The sequence below is a fragment of the Acomys minous genome, assembly GCF_964271855.1.
Source record: "Acomys minous genome assembly, chromosome: 2".
Classification (NCBI taxonomy): Eukaryota; Metazoa; Chordata; class Mammalia; order Rodentia; family Muridae; genus Acomys; species Acomys minous.
In genome coordinates, this window is record NC_140484.1 from 131784624 (window position 1) to 131807016 (window position 22393).

General features: G+C 52.5%; 1 protein-coding gene and 1 long non-coding RNA gene across 4 annotated transcripts in view; one reads left to right on the plus strand and one right to left on the minus strand.

The window, feature by feature from the left end:
- The first annotated feature begins 376 nt into the window (after positions 1-376).
- Positions 377-22393, plus strand: part of ARRB1 (arrestin beta 1) — a 74132-nt gene continuing 52115 nt past the window's right edge. Inside the window, exon 1 of one of the 2 annotated variants that reach the window (XM_084774017.1) lies at positions 377-720. In XM_084774017.1, coding sequence (XP_084630143.1) covers positions 701-720 — 20 coding nt within the window. In that variant the 5' untranslated portion in view covers positions 377-700. The remainder of the gene's footprint in view (positions 721-22393) is intronic. The other variant, XM_084774020.1, reaches the window with a different exon arrangement.
- LOC311592687 lies at positions 15057-18896 on the minus strand. 2 transcript variants are annotated; one of them, XR_014777487.1, is made up of 3 exons: positions 17789-18896; positions 17089-17231; positions 15057-16781 (listed from the first exon to the last, which is right to left on the minus strand). It is a non-coding gene; the product is annotated as an uncharacterized lncRNA (long non-coding RNA). The 2 variants fall into 2 exon arrangements; XR_014777488.1 differs by having other exon boundaries at positions 15057-16786.

Consider the following 22393-nt stretch of genomic DNA (forward strand, 5'->3'; position numbering starts at 1 on the left):
AGCGTTGCAGTCCGCTGCCCGCCCCCACCCCTTCTTCCTGTCCCCGTTGTGCCGTTGGGTGGTATCTCTCCAAAAGGGCGGGGGCGGGGAGGGTGGAGCAAAGGGCGCAGGCCTGGCTAGGCTTCTGGAATCTCTCGCTGTCCTCACGCAGGGGCGCCGCTGTGGCTAGGCCTTGGAGTCTGCGGATTTTCCGCTTGCATCTACCCTCGGACACAAAGGCCAGCTCTGGCGTGCGAGGGAGAACGCGCTCGCATCCACGACTGTGCACACACACGCGCAACTGCACAAAGACGTGCTACCTCTGCATTTATATTCTACCCCCGCCCCACCCTACCCCCCCCCCCCGCTCGCGCGCACAGCTGTGCACAGGCACCCACACTGGCACGCGCTTTCGTGCACGCGCTCTCGTGGACCAGCCCCGGCCGGCCGCCCAGCCTTCACTCTCTGGGCGCGCACACGCAGAGCCGTGTATCGAGCCCCACACGCGCGTTCACACCCGCACGCTCCACGCCCCTGGCGGCGGCCGGGGCGCTGTGCTGCTGGAGCGACGGGCGGGGACCCGGGCGGGGGCGGCGGCGGCGACAGCGGCGGAGGCGGAGCGGGGTAGCCGGGAGCAGGCTGGCCCGCGCTCCTCCTGGCGGCCGGGGATTTTCCAGCCTGGGCGCTGACGCCGCGGACCTCCCTGCGGCCGCCGCGGACCATGGGCGACAAAGGGACACGGTGAGTGTGGATGGCCGCCCTGCCCTGCGCGCGCGTGGGGACGACCTGGGCGAGGGCACGGGCGGAGGTTCCAATCAGCGTCACCCGAGATCTGGCACTCTGTTCTCCGCCCAAGTCTCTTGTGTGGTCGCTGGCCAGAACCATGTGTAAGGACTGAGGCAGCTAGGGTGGGCCACCCCATCTGGTTCATGGCTCTTGGCCGAGAGAAGCTCACACACCCAGCACTGGCCGGCAGACTCGAGGACGCTCCGGGGCAGGCTGACACACGACACACACGCTCATGAACACACGAGCACCCTCCTGCTGCCACACACTGACAGCCTCTGCCACACTTCACATTTGTGACACGACGACGTCACACACGTTCTCTCGCGCATACACTTGTCTGTCAACACATTCTTGCTGACAGTCCTGTTAGCATACACAGGTCCTACTTGAACACGCACCAGCTGTAACACACCTCGTGTTGCCACACACATGTGGGCATATATATACCGACACACGTAACCTATCACTTGGATGCTGCAAAGCACGCTCTGGCCAGTGCATGCAGTCAGCCCACCCTCTCTGACATGACACTGACATGACATGATGCGGCCAAATGTCTAAGCTACACATTGAGGCAAACTACATAGATGCATGTTAGAAAATGCCTGCAGGGCCTGACATCCCCAGGGCAGTGGATTACACTCTCTCCTGACTCCCCATGGCTGCACTGGAAATACAGGTCACAAGAGTGGAGGGCCTGTATCTGGAGCCTGGAAAGGCAGGTCCCATTCACAAGACTTCCTTGCCCTCTGACCTCCAAACCATATAGCTCCAAACCATATAACATCGAGCAGAGGAAGGTGAGGGGAACTGTTTTGTAGAGCCTGTCTTGAAAGGAGAGGTTAGACCCTAGAAATGGAAACTAGGTCAAAGTAAGAGGGCTGGAGAGGGGGTGAGCAGAGGGGAGCAGGTTAACTCTTGGGGTTAACCCTTATGACCTAGAACAGCCCTGGTCACCTTTCTATCATTTCATCTTCCTGGCCCCTGAAGGTCTCCTTGGGGGCCTCCCTAGTCCTTCTTCTGGCTTTCCTGCACCTGCTGTTTTTCTTTGCTTTCCTTGTTGCTCTTAATTTTTGTGTCCTTCTATCTCTGCCTTCTTCCTTTCAATATTTATTTATTAAGCCCCAGTTGTATACTAGGCATAGCATAGGGGATGAGAGATGATCAGAAAGGAGACATCTCTGTGGTCACGTGTTGCCATCCTTAAACAAACTGATTTTTACCCATTGACAGCTGAGACTTTCCATGTGTGAAAGGGGCTCCAGAACGTATTCCCATTTCACGGGAGGAGAAACTGAGGCACTGAGGAATTCAGACACCTCAGGCTTAGAAACTGCCTCCCACAGGCCTCCCAGGAGGTGAATTTTCCTTTTCTGGTTTCTCCAAAGAGGAACCGAATGTGTGAGAAAGGTCACTTGCCTAGCTTAAGGTCAGGAGGGGGACAGAGGACAGAGCCCACTGTGTTTGTGGCTCTTCTGGGGGGGGGCACTTGGCACTGCGTTGGACCCCAGGTGTGAGGACAAGTAGGGTACCCACTCTGCAGAGGCACAACCTTGGGAGACCGCAGCGGGTCATGAGGTGTTCACCTTCACCTTGAGGCCAGGCTCAGCGCAGCAGCTGGCTGGTCAGCACTGTGACCCAGGCCTCTGTCCTTGGAGACAGGATGCAAAACTCTTTCTTCAGCCACATCCCCCCTCTGCCCCAAGACCCTCTGGACCTGGAAGGTCATGCTTTGCACCCTGCTGGGTACAGCAGGGAACCAGCAGCCATCGCTGCCTTTGTTCTCCAGTGCTGCTGGTGGCCAGGGTGACTCAGCCCTGCTGGGCCTCTGTAACTAGGGGAGAACTGTCACAGCTCCCTGACAGTGTGAATTGTCACAGGACGGGGACACTGAGTTTCCAGACACCTGTTGGAAAACCTGTTTGAGGCCATAGCTTTGCCCTTGACTCCCCATGGTGTGCTTCTAACCCCAGGGCAGGCCCAGGATTCCCATCTGTAAATTGGAGCAATCAGGAGCTCGCTGAGCATAGGAGCAGGAGTTGCCTATGCCAGGAAATGCAGACTTAGATAAACTCCACCTGTCCCTGCTTTCCCGCCTCTCCAGGCCCCTTTAGGCACTTTGAACTCTGCCATCCCCTTTCTAGACCTAGCTGGATATGAAAGGCAACATTACAAAGAGGCTTCCACCATTGTGCCCCACTAGCCGTGAGATTTTTGCTCTGCGAACTGGAAAGGACACTGCAAATACTCAATACTCTGAGGGCTCTGGAGTGATCACACCTATCTGCCTGTAGGAGGAAGCGATAATTAACACTAAACAAAACTATCCCTGTCCTCTGGGAAATCCCTAGGCTGAGGGAGAGGAGTCATGGGTCAGGAACATGCTAGCACCTAGCAGGGGTCCCAGGAACACAGGTTCATTCAGTAAACGAACAAATTCTTTTGTACCCTGGGGGCTGGAGTTTCTAGAGCGGAGCCCAGAAGTCATCCCCAGGTGACTGTGATACAGGCCTGTTGCTGTGGGAGGTGGAAGAGGAGAGCCTGTTCCCACCAGAGCCCTGGGTTGGATGTGGCCAGAAGCTGTCCTGGGTGTTGGGAGCTGCTGAGATTTACCTAGAAGTGTAAGGAAGCTGAGGAAGGGAACGGAACCAGTGCCTCCTGTCAGCTCAGGGTGTGAAAGGAGACCTGCAGCCTGGGGGTGAGCCTTAGGAGGCGAACACAGGCCAGTCATCCCCCAGCCTGGGAAAGTCAGGCTAAGGAGATAGGCTTTTTCTCCCAGGGTCAGGATCAGCTGTCAGGAGAGGGTAGGGCAATGGAGGGACAAGAGCAAATCCTCCTCTCAGACAGGTGCTTCTGGCAGTGGCCAGGAGGAACAGGCCTTGAGGCAGAGACACTCGAGGAAGAAGCCTCAGAACCAAGGCTGCGGCTCAGAACTAAGGCTCCAGGAAGGATGGGGCTGATCAATAGCAGATGATCAAGGAAGTGGGGCTCGGCAAGCGAGATGGTTGATGGGACATTTGCTGCCTGTCTGGGGTTAGAATTATGTTCACAGGGGCTAGGGGCATGGCTCTAGCAAAAATGCTTGTTGCTTAAGCATGGGGCCCTGAATTAGCATCTCCAGAACCCACATAAAGGCTGAGCATAGTGGTCTCTAACCCTAATGGTGGAGTGACCCTGTGGTCTCAAAACATAGGGTGGAGAGAGTCTGAGGATGGTATCTGATATTAACTTCTGGCCTTTACACACGTGAACCTACATGTAGATGTACATCAGCACACATACAAGAAGTATGTGCATAATCTCACCATGTTCTTCCCACAGTTTGGGAACGTAGGAATTGCCGGAATTAAGCCAGAGGAGAGGGGGCAAGGCCACCACCATTCAGCCAGCTAACATCAGAACAGAGGTTCCCCCTGGCACCCCTCTTCTCCCTGAGTCCTCTCTGTTGCTGTATACCTCTTCTCAGAGGGAAAGGGGCTTGTCCGATCCACAGCTGGCCTTTCAACTGCCCCCACTCTAAAAGTGACCCAAAGAATCATCTTGAGCAACAGGAGCGATGGAGTAGAATTCCCTTTGCAGCAGATGCTGCTGAACTCTCCCCCCTATCCACTGCCCCCTCCCTCCGTCCTGGGAGAGAGGGTGGCTGTAATGGGGACTCGCAATCACCAGCTCTCTGTGAACCTTGGCTGTCTTTCTTGAGGTGGTTAAGCCCTGGGTGACCCATCTTGGCTGGAACATGGGGAAGTCCTGTGGCTTTGGCAGGAGTGCTCCTGGGCTGCTGCTGGGTGTGGCGGGGAGCCTGGCCCAGTGTCCCCGATTCCCAGCTGGCCTCTGGGCTGCAGACTTCTTTGATGGCTCGTTTCCTTTCAAGTCTAGACCTCCTGGCCTGAGACTAAAACCTCCAGTTGGCATGGGGTCAGGGGTCCTTAGTTGTATGCTTGCCTCCTCCAGGGCTTTTCCCACAGGCTGTGTTGGTTGAAGGCGGCAACAGGAGGCTCAGAGTGGCCTCCACCAGGCTTTCCTCTCTACTGCTTGCTGAGGGGGAGGGGGGAACAGGCGACCCTCTAGCCAAGGCCCTTGTGGGTGGCAGGGGGGGCGGGGCCAGGAGTGGGCTAAGGGAGATAGAAGAGGTTTTGACAGGGTCTTTTGCACCTCAGGTTAGGGACAGAGGGGAAGGTGGGGGCTTGAAAGTCGTCTTTGTGGACACAGGTCTATGCTGGGCCTTGGAGGATGTAGATGACCTTGATATTGGGAGAAGGGAGAATGAGAAGATGGTTGGGACCGCAGAGCCTTGGAGAGCACGACATATGGGGTGGAGAGAGAAGTAGCAGACAGCTGAGGACAGCTGGGGCCTGGAGTCCCAGAAGCAGGGAAGATCCTACGGAGGATAGAAGAGGAGCTGAAGCAAGATCCGCACATGTAGCCAGAGGATGGGAGTCTGGGGGGTTGGTGGGGTGGTGAGGGTGCTGCTGAGTACAGTAGGCAGAGGAGAAACAGGTAGTCCTTGCTTTCCTATGCACCCCCAGGGCTTCTCCTCTGCAAAATGGTCTCTGAGCTTTTGAAATCAGGGAGGGCTTCCTGGAGGAATCCACGTGTTGTAGGGTGAGAAAAAAAAAAAAAAAAAAAAAGCACAGTTTGGTGTGTGATCTGGCCAGGGCAGGCATGTTTCTGGAGCAAGGATCTTCTGACTCTGGTGGCAGTCTGGATGGGACTTCCTGGATCAGATGACCCTGAGCTGGGTGATGGATCTCAAGGCAGGCCTAGGTGGCAAGAGGGTGCTCTAGACAGAAGGAAGAGAGCCCTTGTCACTAGCTTAAGTGTAGGACTGTGAGGGCAAGGCTGACAGGGGTGGCAACCCTGGCCTGTCAGCCCTCGGTGCCGGAGCAAGTGAGTAGCAACCGAGTAACATGGCATATTTTTACCTGTACCAGGGGTGGGGGAGGTGGGGCCTTGTTTCCCCACTTGGTGAACTCTCTTTGGTTCTGGCTAAGTCGGCTTCCTGTTGGCGGGCCCGCCGGCCTTCAGATCTCGTTCTTGGGAGATGCCTGGCAGAGCTTTGTTGAGCTAGATTGAACTCTGTCCTCTTTATACCTCTGCTCTCAGCACCCGCCCCTCCCCCCATGGGGGGGGGGACGGACCCTAAGTGCTAATGTTAGTTCATCTCCTCCATTAGGGATCCCTCAGAACCAGAGCACTACATCTCTCTCACATTGGGGCTGGGTGTCCAGAGGACGGGAATCAGGGCTCACATAGACTGGGAGGTCCCAGGCCGAGGCTGTGGCGCTCTTTTCAGCCTGGAGGCCGCCTAGCAGACCATGCCCCCACTCCACAGGGCATGGGGGCAGCTTGAAGGAGGGGCTCATTACTATATGTATGCTGGGACAGGGCAAAGGTCCTCCTGGGCAGGTTTCCAGGTACTGCCCTGCCATGTGCAGGATGGAGCCTGTCCCCCGGGGATGGGTAGCTTGACTCCTAGCTAGGGAGTGGAGGATGGGACGTGGGTGAGCCTGGGTGGCTGTTTTGAGACAGGAACAAAGAGCTCTGTTGTCCAGCCCCTTCTTTGCCTCTTTCCTCAGAGGAGCCCTGGCTAGGTCATCTCTCAGGAGACAGCCTCCTCCTTCCTGGGACTGGCCCATCTCTAGAAGAACTACCTCAGAAGAACTCCTTGTTCCGACTCGGGAGACCTGGTGCCAGATGAGGTCCCAGGAGGTCAGGCCTTAGGGGCTGGACCTCACAGGTCCCTGGAGGTCTGTGTGATTGAATTCCATACTGAAAGGATGGGGCCCTGTCTGGTGAGGTCCTCTTAGAGCTTGGGTCCCAGGGAGAGAAAACTGTTGGCTATAGAGCTGTGGCAGGACTCAGGACTGCAGTTCCTGAGCTGTGGGGCAGAATGTCCCTTCCGCGCTGGCCTTGCTGGGTGGGGCCTATGGATTCACAATGGGTCCCTTTGGTGCTCTTGTAATTTCACCCCTCTGATGTTGCTAACAAATGAGACTGGAAAGGTTTTTGGCAAAGGATCCAGGGAGTAGGCTGGGATGGACCATTCTAGGAGTGCTCCAGCCGTTGCTGACTGCTCACACACTGCTGTGAGATCTAGGACGTGTGAATCACCGACTCTGAACCGTAGCGTCTCTGGAGAAGTCAAACCAGCCTCACGCACGAAGCCCTTCTCTTGGTTACAGCCTTTTCTTCCTGGAGTCAAAAATGGGGTGTAGGACAGCTCGGGCTTCTGTTATAGATGGGTGAAGCAGAGACTGCCAAGGAAGTAGATCCAGGATGTAGAGTCCGTGGTGATGGAGGTAGGAAAGACGTACCTCCTGTTTGCTTCTGTGGGCAGCAGGTCTTCCTTATGTAGTGGCCTTTACTGTCTGAAGTCTCATCTCCAGCTGCCAGGGACATCAGATCAACTAGTCATTGGCGAGTCCCTGAAGGCCAATTACCCCTGACAGGTTATTCCTTCCTGGATATGTTTCTTCTTCTCTTCCCTTCAGCCTCCCCCCTCCCCCACCCCCAAGGGTTTCTCTATGTACCCAACTGTCCTGGAACTCACTCTGTAGACCAGGCTAGCCTCAAACTCACAGATCCACCTGCCTCTGCCTCCCAAATGCTGGGATTAAAGGCATGCGTCACCACGCCCCGCTCTTTCAGAATCTTCAGGGATCACTTCCTTCATGGTACTCTGACTGGTCCTCTTCTCTAGACTGGCCTCTCTGATACCATCAGCTCTATCAGGCATAGATTAGTTTGGCCTGGGAAGAACAGATTTCATAGGTTTGAATCCCAGCTCTGACACTCAGAAGCTGAAAGTCTAACCCATTTGTTGAGTTGCTTGTAGCTTGCTGCCTGGAAATCTGGGAGGGGGCTGTCTCAAGGTTTAGGTGAGTTGAAACAGGTATATATAGCTCACAGTCCTGGCCCAGTGTCAGGGTCGATGGTGAGTGTTGATTGCTCACCCTGGGTCAACCTTCCTCATCAAACTGAGCCCCTCCCCCCTCCCCCTGGGGTGTGGGGTGGGGTGAGGAGGGAACTGGCTGATTCATTTTCACACCCCAAAGGCTCCATCCTCAGTATGCAGCAGGTGACTTGGCCTCATGCAAAACCCTTCCCATTTAACAGGCCCGGGTCCCCCCAGGAAGCCCTCATGCCGCTGCTGCCGCTGCCACTGCCGATCTCCAAAGCTTTCTGACCTCTACCGTCTTCTCATGCGTACACTTTCCTATCTCACTGCTTGCATCTTGTGATAGTCTCAGATGCAGCAAGAACTCCCGCAAGGGCACCTGGCCCAGGTTGCCCAGCCCTTGGTATCTGTGCAGGCCTGGCACGGCACTGAGCCCTGTAAATGCTTCTTCATGAAGGAAGCGGGATGCAGGCGTTTCAGAGGAAGATGTCCTCAGAGGGGAGAGAAGGATTTCAGTGTGGCGTAGAGCCACAGGAATTAGATTAGGTTCCTGGCCCAGAAGGCAGAGGTCATGGGATGGCCAACCTTCTCTCAATTAAAAGACGTAGTTTCTGATCATGGAACTTCCTGGCAGGGGATTGATGGCTGCTGCCTCGTGGTAGCACTGTCTGAGCGTCTCTCTGCTTGTCCAGATCTTATGGTACTAGAGACTGAACTCATGTGCACTAGACACGTGCTCTACTGCTGAGCTATAGCCCCAGCAGGGTCACCGGCTCAGGCTGGCCTTCATCTTCCTATACAGCCAAGGTTGACCTTGAATTTTCAATCCTTTTGCCTCTATCTCCAGAGTGTTCAGATTACAGGTCTGCATCAATGTTTATGTGGTTTATGTGGTGCTGGGGATTGAACTCAGGGCCCTGTTCATCCTAGGCAAATACACAAATACCTAATCATCTGAGCTACATCCCAGCCCCAAGTCCCACTTCTTAGAGCCATCTTCCCCTGACCCCTAAGCATGGGCTCCTTCTGTGTTGCTCATCCTCAGATGTCCCTGAGCCTTTCCTTCTTTGCTTTGGATGATGGCATGAGAGAGCAGGGAGTCCCATTGGAGGGCGGACATCTGGGTCGGCCTACAGTACACCCAGTGTGGTTTGACCTGGCTTGAGGAGGGGGCTGTGGCTTCCCATGATCTGCTTGGATCAAGGAGCTCTTTATGCAGTTCGAGAGCTTGCCTTGGCTGGCAGAGCCTAGGTCTCCTCATTGGCTGCCCAGTGGGCAAGTGCTCAGAACCCATCTCATTATAAGGGACGGAATTCTGGGCACTGCATCCAGCAGGCTGTGGTCATAATCAGCTAATTAAACCTCCCAAGAATGGATGTTTGGCCCAGAGGAGTGTGTGTGTGTGTGTGTGGGGGGGGTCAGGGAGGATGGTGAGACTGGGAGAGAGTACAGGGGGTAGGGAGGCGGGGGAGAGGCTGAGAGCTGAGGCTGCTGGGCCGAGCTGGGAAAAGGTAGCAGGAAGTGGGGAAGGAGCTAGAACAAGGAAAGAGAGACAGCTATCTGGGGGAAGGCACCCTTCAAAATGGGAGCCTGAACCCCACTTCCTCATGGTCTCTCTTATCAAGGCAAGCTGCCCCTCTTCTTTGAGCCCTAATTTCTCAGTGTGTCAAAGTAGAGGTGGAAGAGGCTTTGGCCTGGGAAGTCTCTGGGCTCTCTCCTTGTTTGACGGGTTCTGGGATGAGGAGCGGGGAAAGGCCCAAGCATCCCTGCTCTGCTCTGAGCTCAAAAGCAAAGGCATTGCCTCCAGCAGCCTGGATCTCGGGACAGTGCCTTGCTTGGGCTAGAACCCTGGGCCGAGCCGAGCCGTTATAGGTTAGCTGGACGGGGAGGCCTACCAGTAGCCAGCCAGGCTGCTGCTCTCCCCAGGCACCTCCTGTCCTCAGGCTGAGTCCTGCCCAGGACAGTCCTGTGACTCCAAATAGTGTCCTCAGGGAGAGAGACTGTTTAAAGCTCTTCCCTCCCCAGGGATGAAGTAGTGCTCCCCCCCCCCCCCCGTGTATGTGTGTGTGTAGGTTTGGGGAGTGGATTTTTTTGGGGTGTGTGTGGATTTTACAGTAAGGCAGCCTCACCTGCTACCCACTGAGCTCTCACTAGGTCACTATCATGACCCTGGTCAAGGGGCTCCGACTGTCTGGGTCTCACTTTGTACATCTCGGGAGTCAATGCTCCTATCATACTGGGTAGCTATGGGCCCAGGGGTAAGGGGTTGATAAAAATCACTGCTATAGATGGGAATGGTGGTGCGTCTGTGATGTAAGCACGCAGCAGGATTGCCTGCACCTTGAGGCCAACTAGCGCCTAAGATAAAAGAGCCAGGGAGATGGCCCAGCTGGTGAAGGCCCTTGCTGCGGAGACTGCTCTCTATACAGGAGAACTGATTCTCAGGCACACGGACACACAAAGAACTAGAATGTGATGAAATGTGCACGGCACTTGTTATCCAAGGCTGGGAAAGGCACTTTGGCTTTGGGCGGCCTCTCCCCTCCACTCATCCCCTTCCTGTGCCTGCCTTTCCTCTCCTGACTTGCCCTTGCCTGGTGCTATGAGCCCTGCTAAATGGTGGGCAGCAGGGTTGCACAGCGCCCTAGGAGAAGCCCAGTCATGACAGGAAAGGGAAGTGAGATTGCCCAGGGCCAGCGGTGTAGTGTTGGGGTGGGGTGCCTCCTCTTCGGCCCCCGTCCCCCGTCTGCCAAAGCAGAGTCTCTCAGAGGAAGTGGGGAGAGAGGGCAGAGCTAGAAGCTCAGAGCAACTGCAAAGAGAGAGCCCTTGGCATCCTGCCCCAGGCCTTCACCCCCTGTTCAGAGCCCAGAGCCTGGTTTGCTGCCAGGGAAGCCGGCAGGCCACTTTTTCACACACTTGAAAAACAACAGCCCTTCCTGGTTCCCAGCAGTCAGCAGATGGGGCTGGAGAGTTGTGGGGAGGTCTGGGGGGGACTGGCAACACACGGCAGGAGGCTGCCTCTGCTTTCCCAGCCTCTTGCCAGCCGCTGAGTTGGGCTGTGACGTGTCCCCAGCCAGGGCCTCTGACATGGAGGACAGGCCCTGACTAGGAGGCTGGTTATATAAGTCAGCAGGACTCCCTGCTCACTTCCTCCTTCCTTCCCCAGTGAGGCCCTGCAGGCAGGAGGCAGGTGCCGCTTTGCTCAGAATCAGCTAGGCCCAGCAGGTTATGGTGCTCATCCTGTACTGGGGTGGGGGGGTGGTCTCCTTGTTGTGGGCTGTCTCCGTGCAGGCCGCTGGGTCCGCAGTGAGCATTGCCTCTTCCCACACCCTGAGGAGGAGTCAGCTGCAAAGCTTCATTAGAGGAAGCAGCCGGCGGGGCCTGAGATCATTTGCCTACAAACCGCCCTCAGAAGGGAGCTGGCCTCTGCAGCCAGAAGAACAAATCGCCAGCATTTTTCAGTTTGTTCCGTTCCATTCCACAAACAGTTCTCCAGTGCTGGCTAGGTGCCAGACCTCTACTACAAGGCATGTCCCTGGAGTGGCCCAGCTTACCACAGTGGACATTTAAGAAGCAGGTCGGTTTCAGGCGCCACCTAAGGGTGAGGCCTCTCCATGGCTGGTGCACTGGCCCTCTTGGAACTCTCAGGAATGAAAGGCTGTCTCCTCTAGGCTGGGGTTTTCAGAAATGGCTTATTCCCTTTCTAATGGGCCATGGCACTCCCCCCAGGAGATGCTGATGACAAAAGTTTCTCTGAGGGTCTTGCCAGGCTCTGGGTCCTGTTCTGGACACCTATCAGCCTCTTATGGCGTTTGTATGTTTGGGAGAGACAGAAAGTAAATGGCTGTAACATTCCTTTTATTTGTGTGTTTGTTTTAAGATAGGGTTTCTCTGTGTAGCCCTGCTTGTCCTAGAACTCATTCTGTAGATCAGGCTGGCCTTGAACTCTGAGGTCCACCTGCCTCTGCATCTTTAAGTGCTGGGCTTAAAGGTGTGCAACACCACTGCCCAGCTGGCTGTAACATTTTTTTTTTAAAGATTTATTTACTTAGTACATATACAGTGTTCTGCCTGCATGTATGCTTGCACAACAGAAGAGGGCACCAGATATTATTATAGATGGTTGTGAGCCACCATGTGGTTGCTGGGAAGTTGAACTCAGGACCTTTGGAAGAGCATCCAGAACTGTTAACATCTGTACCATCTCTCCAGCCCCATTCTTTCTTTTTCTTCCTTCCTTCCTTCCCTTCCTCCCTCCCTTCTTTCTTTCTTTTTCTCTTGGTTTTCTGAGACAGGGTTTCTCTGTGTAGCCTTGGCTGTCCTGGACTCACTATGCAGACCAGGCTGGCCTCGAACTCACAGAGATCCACCTCCCTCTGCCTCCCAAGTGCTAGGATTAAAGGTGTGTGCCACCACTGCTCGGCAGCTGTAACATTCTTTTTTTTTTTCTTTCTTTTCTTTTTTCTTCAAGACAAGGTTTCTCTGTGTAGCTTTAGCTGTCCTGGACTTCCTTTGTAGACTAGGCTGGCCTTGAACTCACAGCAATCTGCCTGCCTCTGCCTCGGGAGTACTGGGATTAAAGGCGTGCGCCACAGCAGCTGTAACATTCTCAAGAGAGTGGTAAAGGGTATCACTTTACAACTGGATACAACAATTAAGGCTCAGAGGCCACTAAACATAACAGGGGACACTTGAGCATGCTGTGGCAGATACGTTTGATAGGACTCAAGAGATGAGCTTGGTGGTATGGGAAACAAGCCTTCATCTGGGACTGGAGAACTCTTCAGGTCAGGTTGAGTTTCATGGCGTTCAGTAAGGAGCTTCTTGGGGATGCAGACTGTTTCAGGACAAAGCAAACAAAGAAAACAAAACTGGCTTGAAACTAGTCATGGCAGTGCTTGCTTATAATCCCAGCACTCAGGAGAAAGAGCGAGGAGGAGGAGGAGGAGGAGGAGGAGGAGGAGGGCTACAAGAGTGAGGCCATCTTGCATCATAAGCTCCAAGTCAGAGAGGGTGACATAGTTAGTTGTGCCCCCAACCCCTTTAAAAACAAAGAAATGAAGGGTGAAAGTGCAAGTGTCTCCATGAGTGTTTTGGTGAGATGAGAAGGAGACGGACGTTTTGGCAGACACCGGGCAAACTGCACTGAAAGCAAGGCTGCCCGGTGGGGGTTGGGGGGTGCTACCCTGATGGCAGGCAGAGGTTTCAAATCTTCTCTCCAGCAGAGCAGATCCTACAAAAAGTCATTGGAGGTTTCCAGCAGAGTGTAAGGCTGGGGAGCCAAGTCTTAAGAGAGAGATCTCCCTCTTGGGGCTGTGGCCCAAAAGGAAGGAGCATGTGTGCTGGGCCCTATAGTTTAGACTGCCATCATTAGGGACATCGAGGCCAAGCTGTGTGGTAGAGAGGGCAGCAGGCTAGGCTTTTCACATCCCTGTACCTGTATCTATCTGTGGGTGAGATGCTCAAATGGTGGGGAAGTGGTACCCTTCTTTTTCACTGTATCGTCTATGCTAATGAGTGTGCACAGGATATTAACAGGGCTCACCTGGTGGGTGAGCTTTCTGTCATGGGTCTGTGTGGCCCCGGGGCTGTGGGGGAAAACTGAAGGCATTTAAAAAGACTTAGTAAGGAGAATTTTGATTTTTTTTTTTTTTTGGCAAGTTTTTTTTTTTAATCTCCTAAAAAGGACAAAGCTGATGACACGTTATAATCAAGCAGTTAATATGCATACTGCTCTTTCTTGCGTGCAGCATCGCTCTGCCTTTTCTGCAGCCATTCAGCAGCCATGATTGAAGTCACCGTTTTTTGCAGAATGAAGCCTGTAGTAGTGAATTTTCAGGGGGACTGTGGTGAGGCCTGCCCTGACCAAAGGCGGTCCTGGGTTCTTCCAGCACAGCTTCCTCAGGAGAGAGAGAGACTGGATCTGGGACAGAGGTGACACACTTCCTGTAGAGAAACCTATTCCCTGCCCTGGGCATTCTTGCCTCAGACATCCAGTCCAAATGGTGACACGCGCCTGTCTTCAAATGCTATTCCATTCAGCCAGCTTCTGGCCTGGGCCTTTCCACTAGCCTTCTGCCTGTTCCGGGCCTCAGGATACGGCCTTGAAGTGATCCGTTTGCTTGGAAACATACCAGGCCGTGACCTTCCCAGCTTAAAAAGCTAACCAGTTTCTCTCTACAGGAGCATCTCTGGCTTTCAGGTGGCACCAAGAGCCTGGCAGTTCCCGTCCCTAACTTCCTGCCTGCTGACCCCACACGATGGACGTTGACATACCCGTGTCTCTCTCAGATTGGGCCTTTTGCCTGGACAGCCATTCCTTCTCTAATTGGGTTTCTCTATATGTTGTTTTCAAGACTCAGTCCCCCTGTATAACCCAAGCTGGCCTTGTACTCAAGGTCATCCTCCCACCTCAGCCTCCTGAGTACTAGGAATGAAGGTGTGTACATCTATACTTGTCAGAACCTTACATCCCCTCCCCACATCACATTTTGAGGCAGGGTCTCATGTATCCCAGGCTGGCCTCAAATTCACTATGTATTCAGGGATGACCCTGAACTTGTGACTCACCTGTGCCCATATCCTGACTATTGGGATTGCAGCCCTGTGCTATCCGAAAGGGTTTTATGTGTCGCCAGGGACCGGAGCCATGCAACGCAAGTATTCTGCTCTCTGAGCTACATCCCCCCCGGCCTCCTTCCTTATGCCTTAAGTTGAACAGTTGCCTGGGCACCCTTTTCCAGGTATAGAGCCTTCTCTTGGCTCTGTGCTCCCCCAAAGAAGAACAAATAGTCCTCGTGGTCCCATGGCACCTGACAGGATTCCTTGGTGGCACTCTATGCCAGAGCGGGCTACTGACAGGTAGATGGGCCTCTGTTCCTGTTAGAGGCCATGGTTGGACCAGAGTTAGGAAAGGTGGGTCAAAGTAGGCTCAGAGGAAGTAGGCCTGAGCTGCTGACCCAAAGGAGAAGCACCCTTTCCTTCTTCTCACTTCCTTCCTGGTCCCAGTGCTGAAAGAAATCAGGCAGAAGTAGTAGAAAAGGGGAAATGGATGTGTTTTGAGCTGACGGTTGAGATCTCTTTGCTTGGAGACGATTAAACAAGGCTCAAGCCTCTCTCTCTCTCCTCTTTTCCCCCTCCACTCCTTCTGGTCCCCGAAGGACACGCAGACACAGGCTACAAAACTCACTTGGCATCGTTGCGTGTTTTTATAGCTCCTGTCGTGTGCGTGCTGGAGCTCACCTTTCCTTTATAGCTGTCTCAGTGGCTCTGAGTTCAAATCTTGACAAGCACTTATAGCTCTGTAACTCTGGGCAAGTCATGCTACTGTTCTGAGTTTCCTCTGCATACAGTACAAAGGATAACACCTTCCTCACAGGGTGGTGTTGACTGTGGGTGCGGGGCTGAGCAGGTGTTTGATAGCACCTGTGTGTTAAGTGGAAGCTACTTTCGAGCCAGCAGCTTCTTGAAAGTGTTGACCATCACCTGGGCCAAGGCTAGGCACACAGTGCCATGCCAGCCTACTTGGGACTGTCTCATTTTCACAACTGAGGGGACACCCCCCCAACCCCCATACAGCTCAGTGCTGGGCACATTAGGTTGGTGTTACTGTCTTAGTTACTATGCTGTTGCTGTGAAGAGACACCATGACCAAGGCTGCTTATAAAAGGAAGCATTTAATTGGGGGCTTGGGTTTGCTAACAGTTTCAGAGGAAGAGTCCATGACCACCATGGTGGCAATCATGGTGGCAAGTGGGCACGCGGCACCAGAGCAGGAGCTGAGAGCTTACATCTGATCCTCAGGCAAGGGGAAGACAGAAAATGGGAGTGAGGTGGGGGTGGAGGAGACCAGGTCTAGCTTGGGCTTTTGAAACCTCAAAGCCCATACGTAGTGACACACCTCCTCCAAAATGGCCACACCCCCTAATCCTTCCTAAAACAGTCCACCAACTGGGAACCAAACATTCCAAACATATGAGCCTATGGGGACCACCACAGTTTTCTACTGTACATTTTCCATCAAGTCTCATGGGTGAGGTGTATCAATGAACTCATCATTAGTGCAGTACAGGGGTGGGACTAGGACAAATAAAAGCAAGTACTGGTTTGTGATGTGAGACAGGAAGCAACAAGAGCACCTGGAAGGTGTGTGCAATGGGAAGTGAGACAGACTTGGCAGGAGTGGAAGGACACAAGGCGCTGAGCGTTTAAGGCTCCGAAATGCGCTTCCAACATCTACTGCTTTCTTGGATGTCTCGAGAGGAGGCAGGGCAGTGGTTTCTGCTGTTCAGGAAGCTCTGCCAGGAATTCCCAGCTGCTCTTCTGTCCCAGAGACTCACGTCCTTTCACTCTGTGGCCCACTGCCCTCTAAAGTGCCTGCCTACTGCTTCTTCCCTCGGGGGTGAGCTGAGACTGGGCATGGCTAGGGTGGGAGGCAGGAGAGGAAGGGTGCCTCAGACCCACGCTAGGGTCCATTCTCAGAAATACAGGGCTCAATTTCTCACCTGCTCTACATGGGTACAAGCCCTTCCACCTAAGCATTTGTGCCGCGGCTCTTGAGGAAAGGCCCTGGTGTGTCTAGTGTCTAGTTGGTACGGACTTACTGTCTCCTTTTGCAAAATGGGCACAAAACAGCTTCGCCTGTATAGCTGCTGGGATTATACGATGTGCTAGCTGGCAGGTGAGGTTCTTAGCTACTCTGGGTTTGCAGGTGCGGGTGGGGGCAGATCCTGCCTGCCTACTCTCCTCGGGACCTTCTCAGGGATGTGCGTCAGGATCGCCAAGAAATTCACTGGTTGTGGCCTCTGTGGGCAGCAGGCCCTGGACTCAGATGGGCGTGGCTACTTCAGAAGCTGTGGCAAGCAAGACACACAGACCTGGACCCACGGCAGGGAGGGTTCCGCACCAGAAGAACTTCCTCGGAGCCTCATCTGTCTGTTGGGCTGGGGGCAGGGCCTTTGTGAAGGCGGGTTATGCTCAGATCGCCTCTGGGCCCTTCCTCCAGTCCCGAGGCAGATTTCCTTCTAGGCAAAGCTGCACCCAGGTTCAGATCTTCCACACTCCAGGCTCCTCCCTCTCAGGGCCCTCCTCTTGTACCCCAGGGCTCAGAGCCTTCCTGAACTTTGAAAAGGAAAGATCATTTGTAATGTTCATTTATTATTATTATTATTATTATTATTATTATTATTATTATTATTATTATTATTATTATTAAAAACAAGGCTTCTAGGATAGGGATATAGCTCATGTGTGGCCCTGGGTTAGATTCCACATGTTAATGGCGTGTGGTGGTGCATGTGCGTAATCTCAGCATGTGAGAGGCGAAGGCAGGACAAACCCGAGGCTGACTTGCTTTCTCAACAGTGGAGCACAGCTGGACTGGACAGGGGCTTTCCATAGGGAAGGATTAGAGGAAGCCTGGCCTTCTCTGCTCAGCAGCTGGTTGAGGACTGTGGTGGCTTTGGGGCTTGCAGATGTTTCCAGGACAGCTCAGCGGAACTTCACTGCTCAATAAGGAAGCCAGGCTGTGCTGTGCTTCTCTGGAGTCCCAGCCCTAGCTGTCTGGCTGTAAAGAGAGATCAGGGGCTGGTTATCAGGGCAGCTTTCAAACCTCATATCTAACTGGGTGTGATGTACACACCCATAATCCTAACACCAGGGGGACTGAAGCAGATCAGTTCAAGACCACCTTCACCTGCGTGGTGAGTCCAAGGCTGGCTTTGGCTATATGAGACCTTGCCTTTTAAAAAAAAAAATCAAATTTCACCTCTCACCTCTTCTGCTTGTCAGGTCAGTGAATATTAAATAGTTACATAATTTCCTGAACTTTTTTCCCCCCATCTTAAAAGTGGGTTAATACTATGCTCTTCCAGCTATGGGGCTTGTGGTAAGCCTCAAAAGAGATAGTATAGGACTTAACACAGGGCCTGGCACAGCCTTAGCTTGTATTCTGCACTGTAGCCATCGCCTGTGCCCCTAAGTCAATGAGTACTCCCTGAGTTTTGCTTTGTTCATCTCATGACCTTCCCCAGCACATATACATCGCCTTTGAGACATTTTGAAAGGATCGGTAAGAAGAAAAGAACATTCTTTTAGCTAAAAAGCCATGTTCTGTGCACTTACTGTGTGCTCCTGCCAGGGAGCTTCCATGTGGTTTTTGCCCTGTGGAGCTCCAGTGGCCGTGACTGTTGCTAGGTTCCTGGGAAGCCAGCAACTTTATTCTCTGCGGAGCCCTGTAATCAAATTGCTGCTAGTGACAATCTGACATCCGCAGCCTCCCTGCCGAGGAATGCAGGCACCCTGGGAGCTGTGTCTCCAGGTCCCAGCTCCTGGCACCAGAGGTATGCAAAGACATGAGTTCTATGCTGAGGACGAGGCCGATGCTTGCTTTTCCTCCCCTCATCAGTCAAGCATGCTTCCTCATCCAGCCCAGCCATTTTCTAGGTGGGGCACGTCTCCTGCCTGGTTCAGAGTCCGTTTCCTCGGGATCAGATTGGGCAGGCAGATAAAGCAAGTGTTCTGCTGGGTCTTGGATGAGGTCACGCTGGACGTCAGCTGTTGTTTTCAACGGATCTTCAAGGGTCCTTCCATCTGACCTGTGATCTGTCTGCCTGGGGTGGAGGAACAGACAGCACGGACATTCCATTTCTAGTGGACCCTCACTGCTGGCCTCACAATGGGTTTGGAGCTCTGTACAAATCTGTTTATGTTTCCACGGCAGAATTTATTGCCCAGCCTGGCCTTCTGCAATTAATTATAAGCCAAACAAATAACTTGTCTCTGGGAGGCTGGGGATCGGCATAAACATTTATGTATAGCCTGGGGCCAGCCCAGAGGCTGGGTGCTTCCCTCTGGCCTTGGGAACAGAGGGGCAGGATGGGGTGGGCCCGTTTCCGCCTGAGCCCAGGAGAATGCGTATTCTCTCTTTCAGTCTTCCTGATTATCTCAGAATAGGGCCCCTGTAAAGGGAGACTCAGACGGGGTTCAGCACTGTGTCCAAGACCACACAACTGGCAGGGAAAGTTGTCCGTCTGTCCATCCATCAGTCCACCAAGTATTTATCGAGCTCTCGCCACACGGGAAGGGGGTGTTCTAAGGTGGTGGCCTTGGGGCCAGGCATGTGGCTCAGTTGGTGGCATGCTTGCCTAGCATATGGGTTCGATTCTAGTGCCACATAAACTGGGCATGTTGGCCACCTACTGATGCAAGAGGATCAATAGTTAGAGGGAGTGCTGGGTGTGGCAGCGCACGCCTTAAATCCCAGCACTCAGGAGGCAGAGGCAGGTGGATCTCTGTGAGTTCGAGGCCAGCCTGGTCTACAGAGCTAGTTCCAGGCCTGTTTCAGCTACACAGCCTATTTATCACCACCACCATCATCATTATTATTAATTATTGCTTCGTGAGAGTAGAATATAAATCTACCATTCCCTCTTTTCCCTTTACTCCCTCCATACCCTCTCATATTCCTCTCTTTCAAATTCATGGCCTCTTTTTCATTAGTTCAACAACTAAGCATATACAAGTATGCATATATGTGAATATACTTTTTAAAAAAGATTTATTTATTTATTATATATACAGTGTTCTGCCTGCGTGTACACCTGTGTGCCAGAAGACGGCATCAGATCACATTACAGATGGTTATGAACCACCATGTGGTTGCTGGGAATTGAACTCAGGACCTCTGGAAGAGCAGGCAGCACTCTTAACCACTGAGCCATCTCTCCAGCCCAAATATACATTCTTAATGTGTGTATATATATATGTGTGTGTGTGTGTGTGTGTGTGTGTGTGTATGTATATATGTATATATGTGTATATATTCCTAAGTGTAAGCTACTCGGTGTGTTATGTGTGTGTATGTTTTTAATACATTGGGTATTGGATTAGCAGTTGGTGTGCTCTTCCTTGGGGAAGATGCTTTCCCCTACTCTCAGCCATCCTTAGTTGCCTGTAGTTCTCGATGTAGGGCTGAGGCCTGATGATGGGTTTCCAGGGCCACTTCAGCATGGCTAGTTAGTGAGCCCTTATCTAAAAAGAAGATGTTCTAGGCCTCAGCCTTGGTTACAGAGGTAGGGAGTTTGGAGGTAGGGAGTTTGGAGACTCTATCCCAAAACAGGAAGAAGGTGATGGTCTTTCTGTGAAGGCCTCTGGTGGTCAAACTCCACCAGTCTTATGTGGGGATGGCCTGGCTGGGAGCAGCCTTATTGCTTGGCTTCCCAGATCTGGAATTCTTTTTTCTTTCTTCCTTTCTTCCTTCCTTCCTTCCTTTCTTTTTTTGGTTTTTCAAGACAGGGTTTCTCTGTGTAGCCTTGGCTGTCCTGGACTCACTTTGTAGACCAGGTTGACCTTGAACTCACAGTGATCCACCTGCCTCTGCCTCCCGAGTGCTGGGATTAAAGATTTGTGCCATTACTGGCCCAGCCAGATCTGGAATTCTATGTAGGCTCAATATCCTTCACACTTGGGGGATGTTTTTGATATGAGACCTTGAAATATTTTCATATAAGTCATAAAATTTCTTGGGGATGGGACCCAACTTAACATGAAATTCATTTGTTTCATGTATGTCTGATGGTAATGATGGTGTGTCTGTGTCTGTGTGTCTATGTGTGTGTCTGTGTGTGTGTGTTGAGGACTCAACCACGCTGGGCAAGGGCCATATCTCTGAGCTACATCCTTGGCTCCTGTTTCACACTTCTCAGTGCTTCTTTGTTTCCCACTTTGACCCTCTGTGTGAGGTCAAGTCTGCAGTTCTCCTTTGCTGGCCTGTTGATGCTCACAAAGCCTCAGATTTGGGAGGGTTTAGGACTTTCAAATTAGAGACCACCAGCCTATCTCTTGCTGTTGGGCTAGATGGCTCGGAGGGTGTGTGAGTCAGTGTGGTCCCAGGTCAGATGTCAGGGAGGAGCAGTGGGGATTCTAACTAAGGATAGTTAAGACTGAGAGGCGAAGGCACTGGATGCAGAGAGCCCCTCACTAGCTACTGCTCTATTCTCTCCCACTTCCATGTTGGTTCTGTGTTTTCCAGCTTCCTGTGCAGCCAACCTGGCTCCCTAGTCTTGCTCCTGCGTCTCTAGAGCCATCTGCTGGGGACCACCTTTCTCTTTGCAGAAGAAAACAATTTGAACAGTGAAAGGCTCTGGGCGCTACTACAGATTCCTACCTCACACAAGGTGCTTGGCCTCTGGCCGTGGGTCCTAGAAACCCTTGGTTGGGCACAGGCCCATCCTCAAGGGCGGGGCTACCACCCTCCAGTCTGTGGCTTTGGGCCACAGTGGCTCAGCTGGAGCTGAGCACACCACTTCAGCCCCTCCCCCTCCCCCTTCTAGGAGCTTGGGGTGTGGCACAGAAGGTCAGAGAAAAAGGGATGTGTGGTGTGAGAGAATGCTAGGAGCACACCACATCGGGAAGGCATCTAGTTTCAGAAGTTGGAGATTTTGGTTCAAGTTCTAACCTGTACCACAGGTGACACGAGTGTTGTCTTCTGGGGATGGGAGTTGGTGTCCGGGAGGGGCGGGGGTTGCAGATAATATCTAACTAGGGGGCCAAATTAGGTCACAGATATATAGATAGGCAAGCTGTGGTATATCTACGCCGCAGAACGTTATTTAACTGCAAGGCAATGGAATCCTGACTCAGGCTGTAATTGGATGAGTCATCATGAAGACAAAATGCTAAGAGATAGAAGCTGGGTAGTAAGGCCGCGTATTATATTAGAGAATTTGTGGGAGATATCTAGAACAAATGAGTCCACCAAATGGACTGCAGCCATGAGGGGGTGAGGAGAAAGGACTTAATGGGTAAGAAGAGTGATGGAAATGTGCCGAGAACCGATATCAACTGCCACTGACTTCTTCCCTTTACAAAAGGCTTAGTTTTATTTATTTTTGTTTTTGATTTATGTTTTTTGAGACAGGGCTTCTCTGTGTAGTCCTGGCTGTCCTGGACTGGCTTTGTAGACCAGGCTGGCCTTGAACTCACAGTGATCCGCCTGCCTCAGCCTCCCAAGTCCTGGGATTACAGGCATGCGCCACCACGCCCGGCTAAAAGGCTTAATTTGAACAGTTAACTAATTTTGTGTGTTTGTAGAGGCCAGGGGTTGATGTTTGGCATTTTCCTCAGATGCTATCCACCTTACTTCTTGAGACAAGAACCCGGAGTCCATCGATTTGGCTAGTTAGGCAAGTGAACTGCAGGGACCCTTCTGTTGTCCCCTCCCTGGTTCTAGGTACCCACCTGGCTTGTTTTGGACTAGGTTTTGGGGAATGAAATTCAGATCCAAGCTAGATCTCCCTGGTTTGTAACTTTTTTTTTTTTTTTCGTTTTGAGACAGGATTTCTCTTGTAGCCTTGGCTGTCCTGGACTTGCTTTGTAGACCAGGCTAGCTCTGAACTCACTCACAGTTCTGCCTGCCTCTGCCTCCTGGAGTGCTGGGATTAAAAGCATACACCACCACGCCTGGCTGGTTCCTAACTCTTTTATTGGTTCCTTACAACCATTTGTTGCTGTTGCTTTTTAAAGAGGGTTTTAAGATTTATTTATTTATTACTTATACATAACAGTATTTGGCTTGTGTGTGAACCAGCAGGCCAGAAGAGGCCACCAGATCTCATTATGGATGGTTGTGAGCCACCATGTGGTTGCTGGGAATTGAACTCAGGACCATTGGAAGAACAGCCAGGGTTCTTAACCTCTGAGCCATCTCTCTAGCCTCCATCTGTGTTT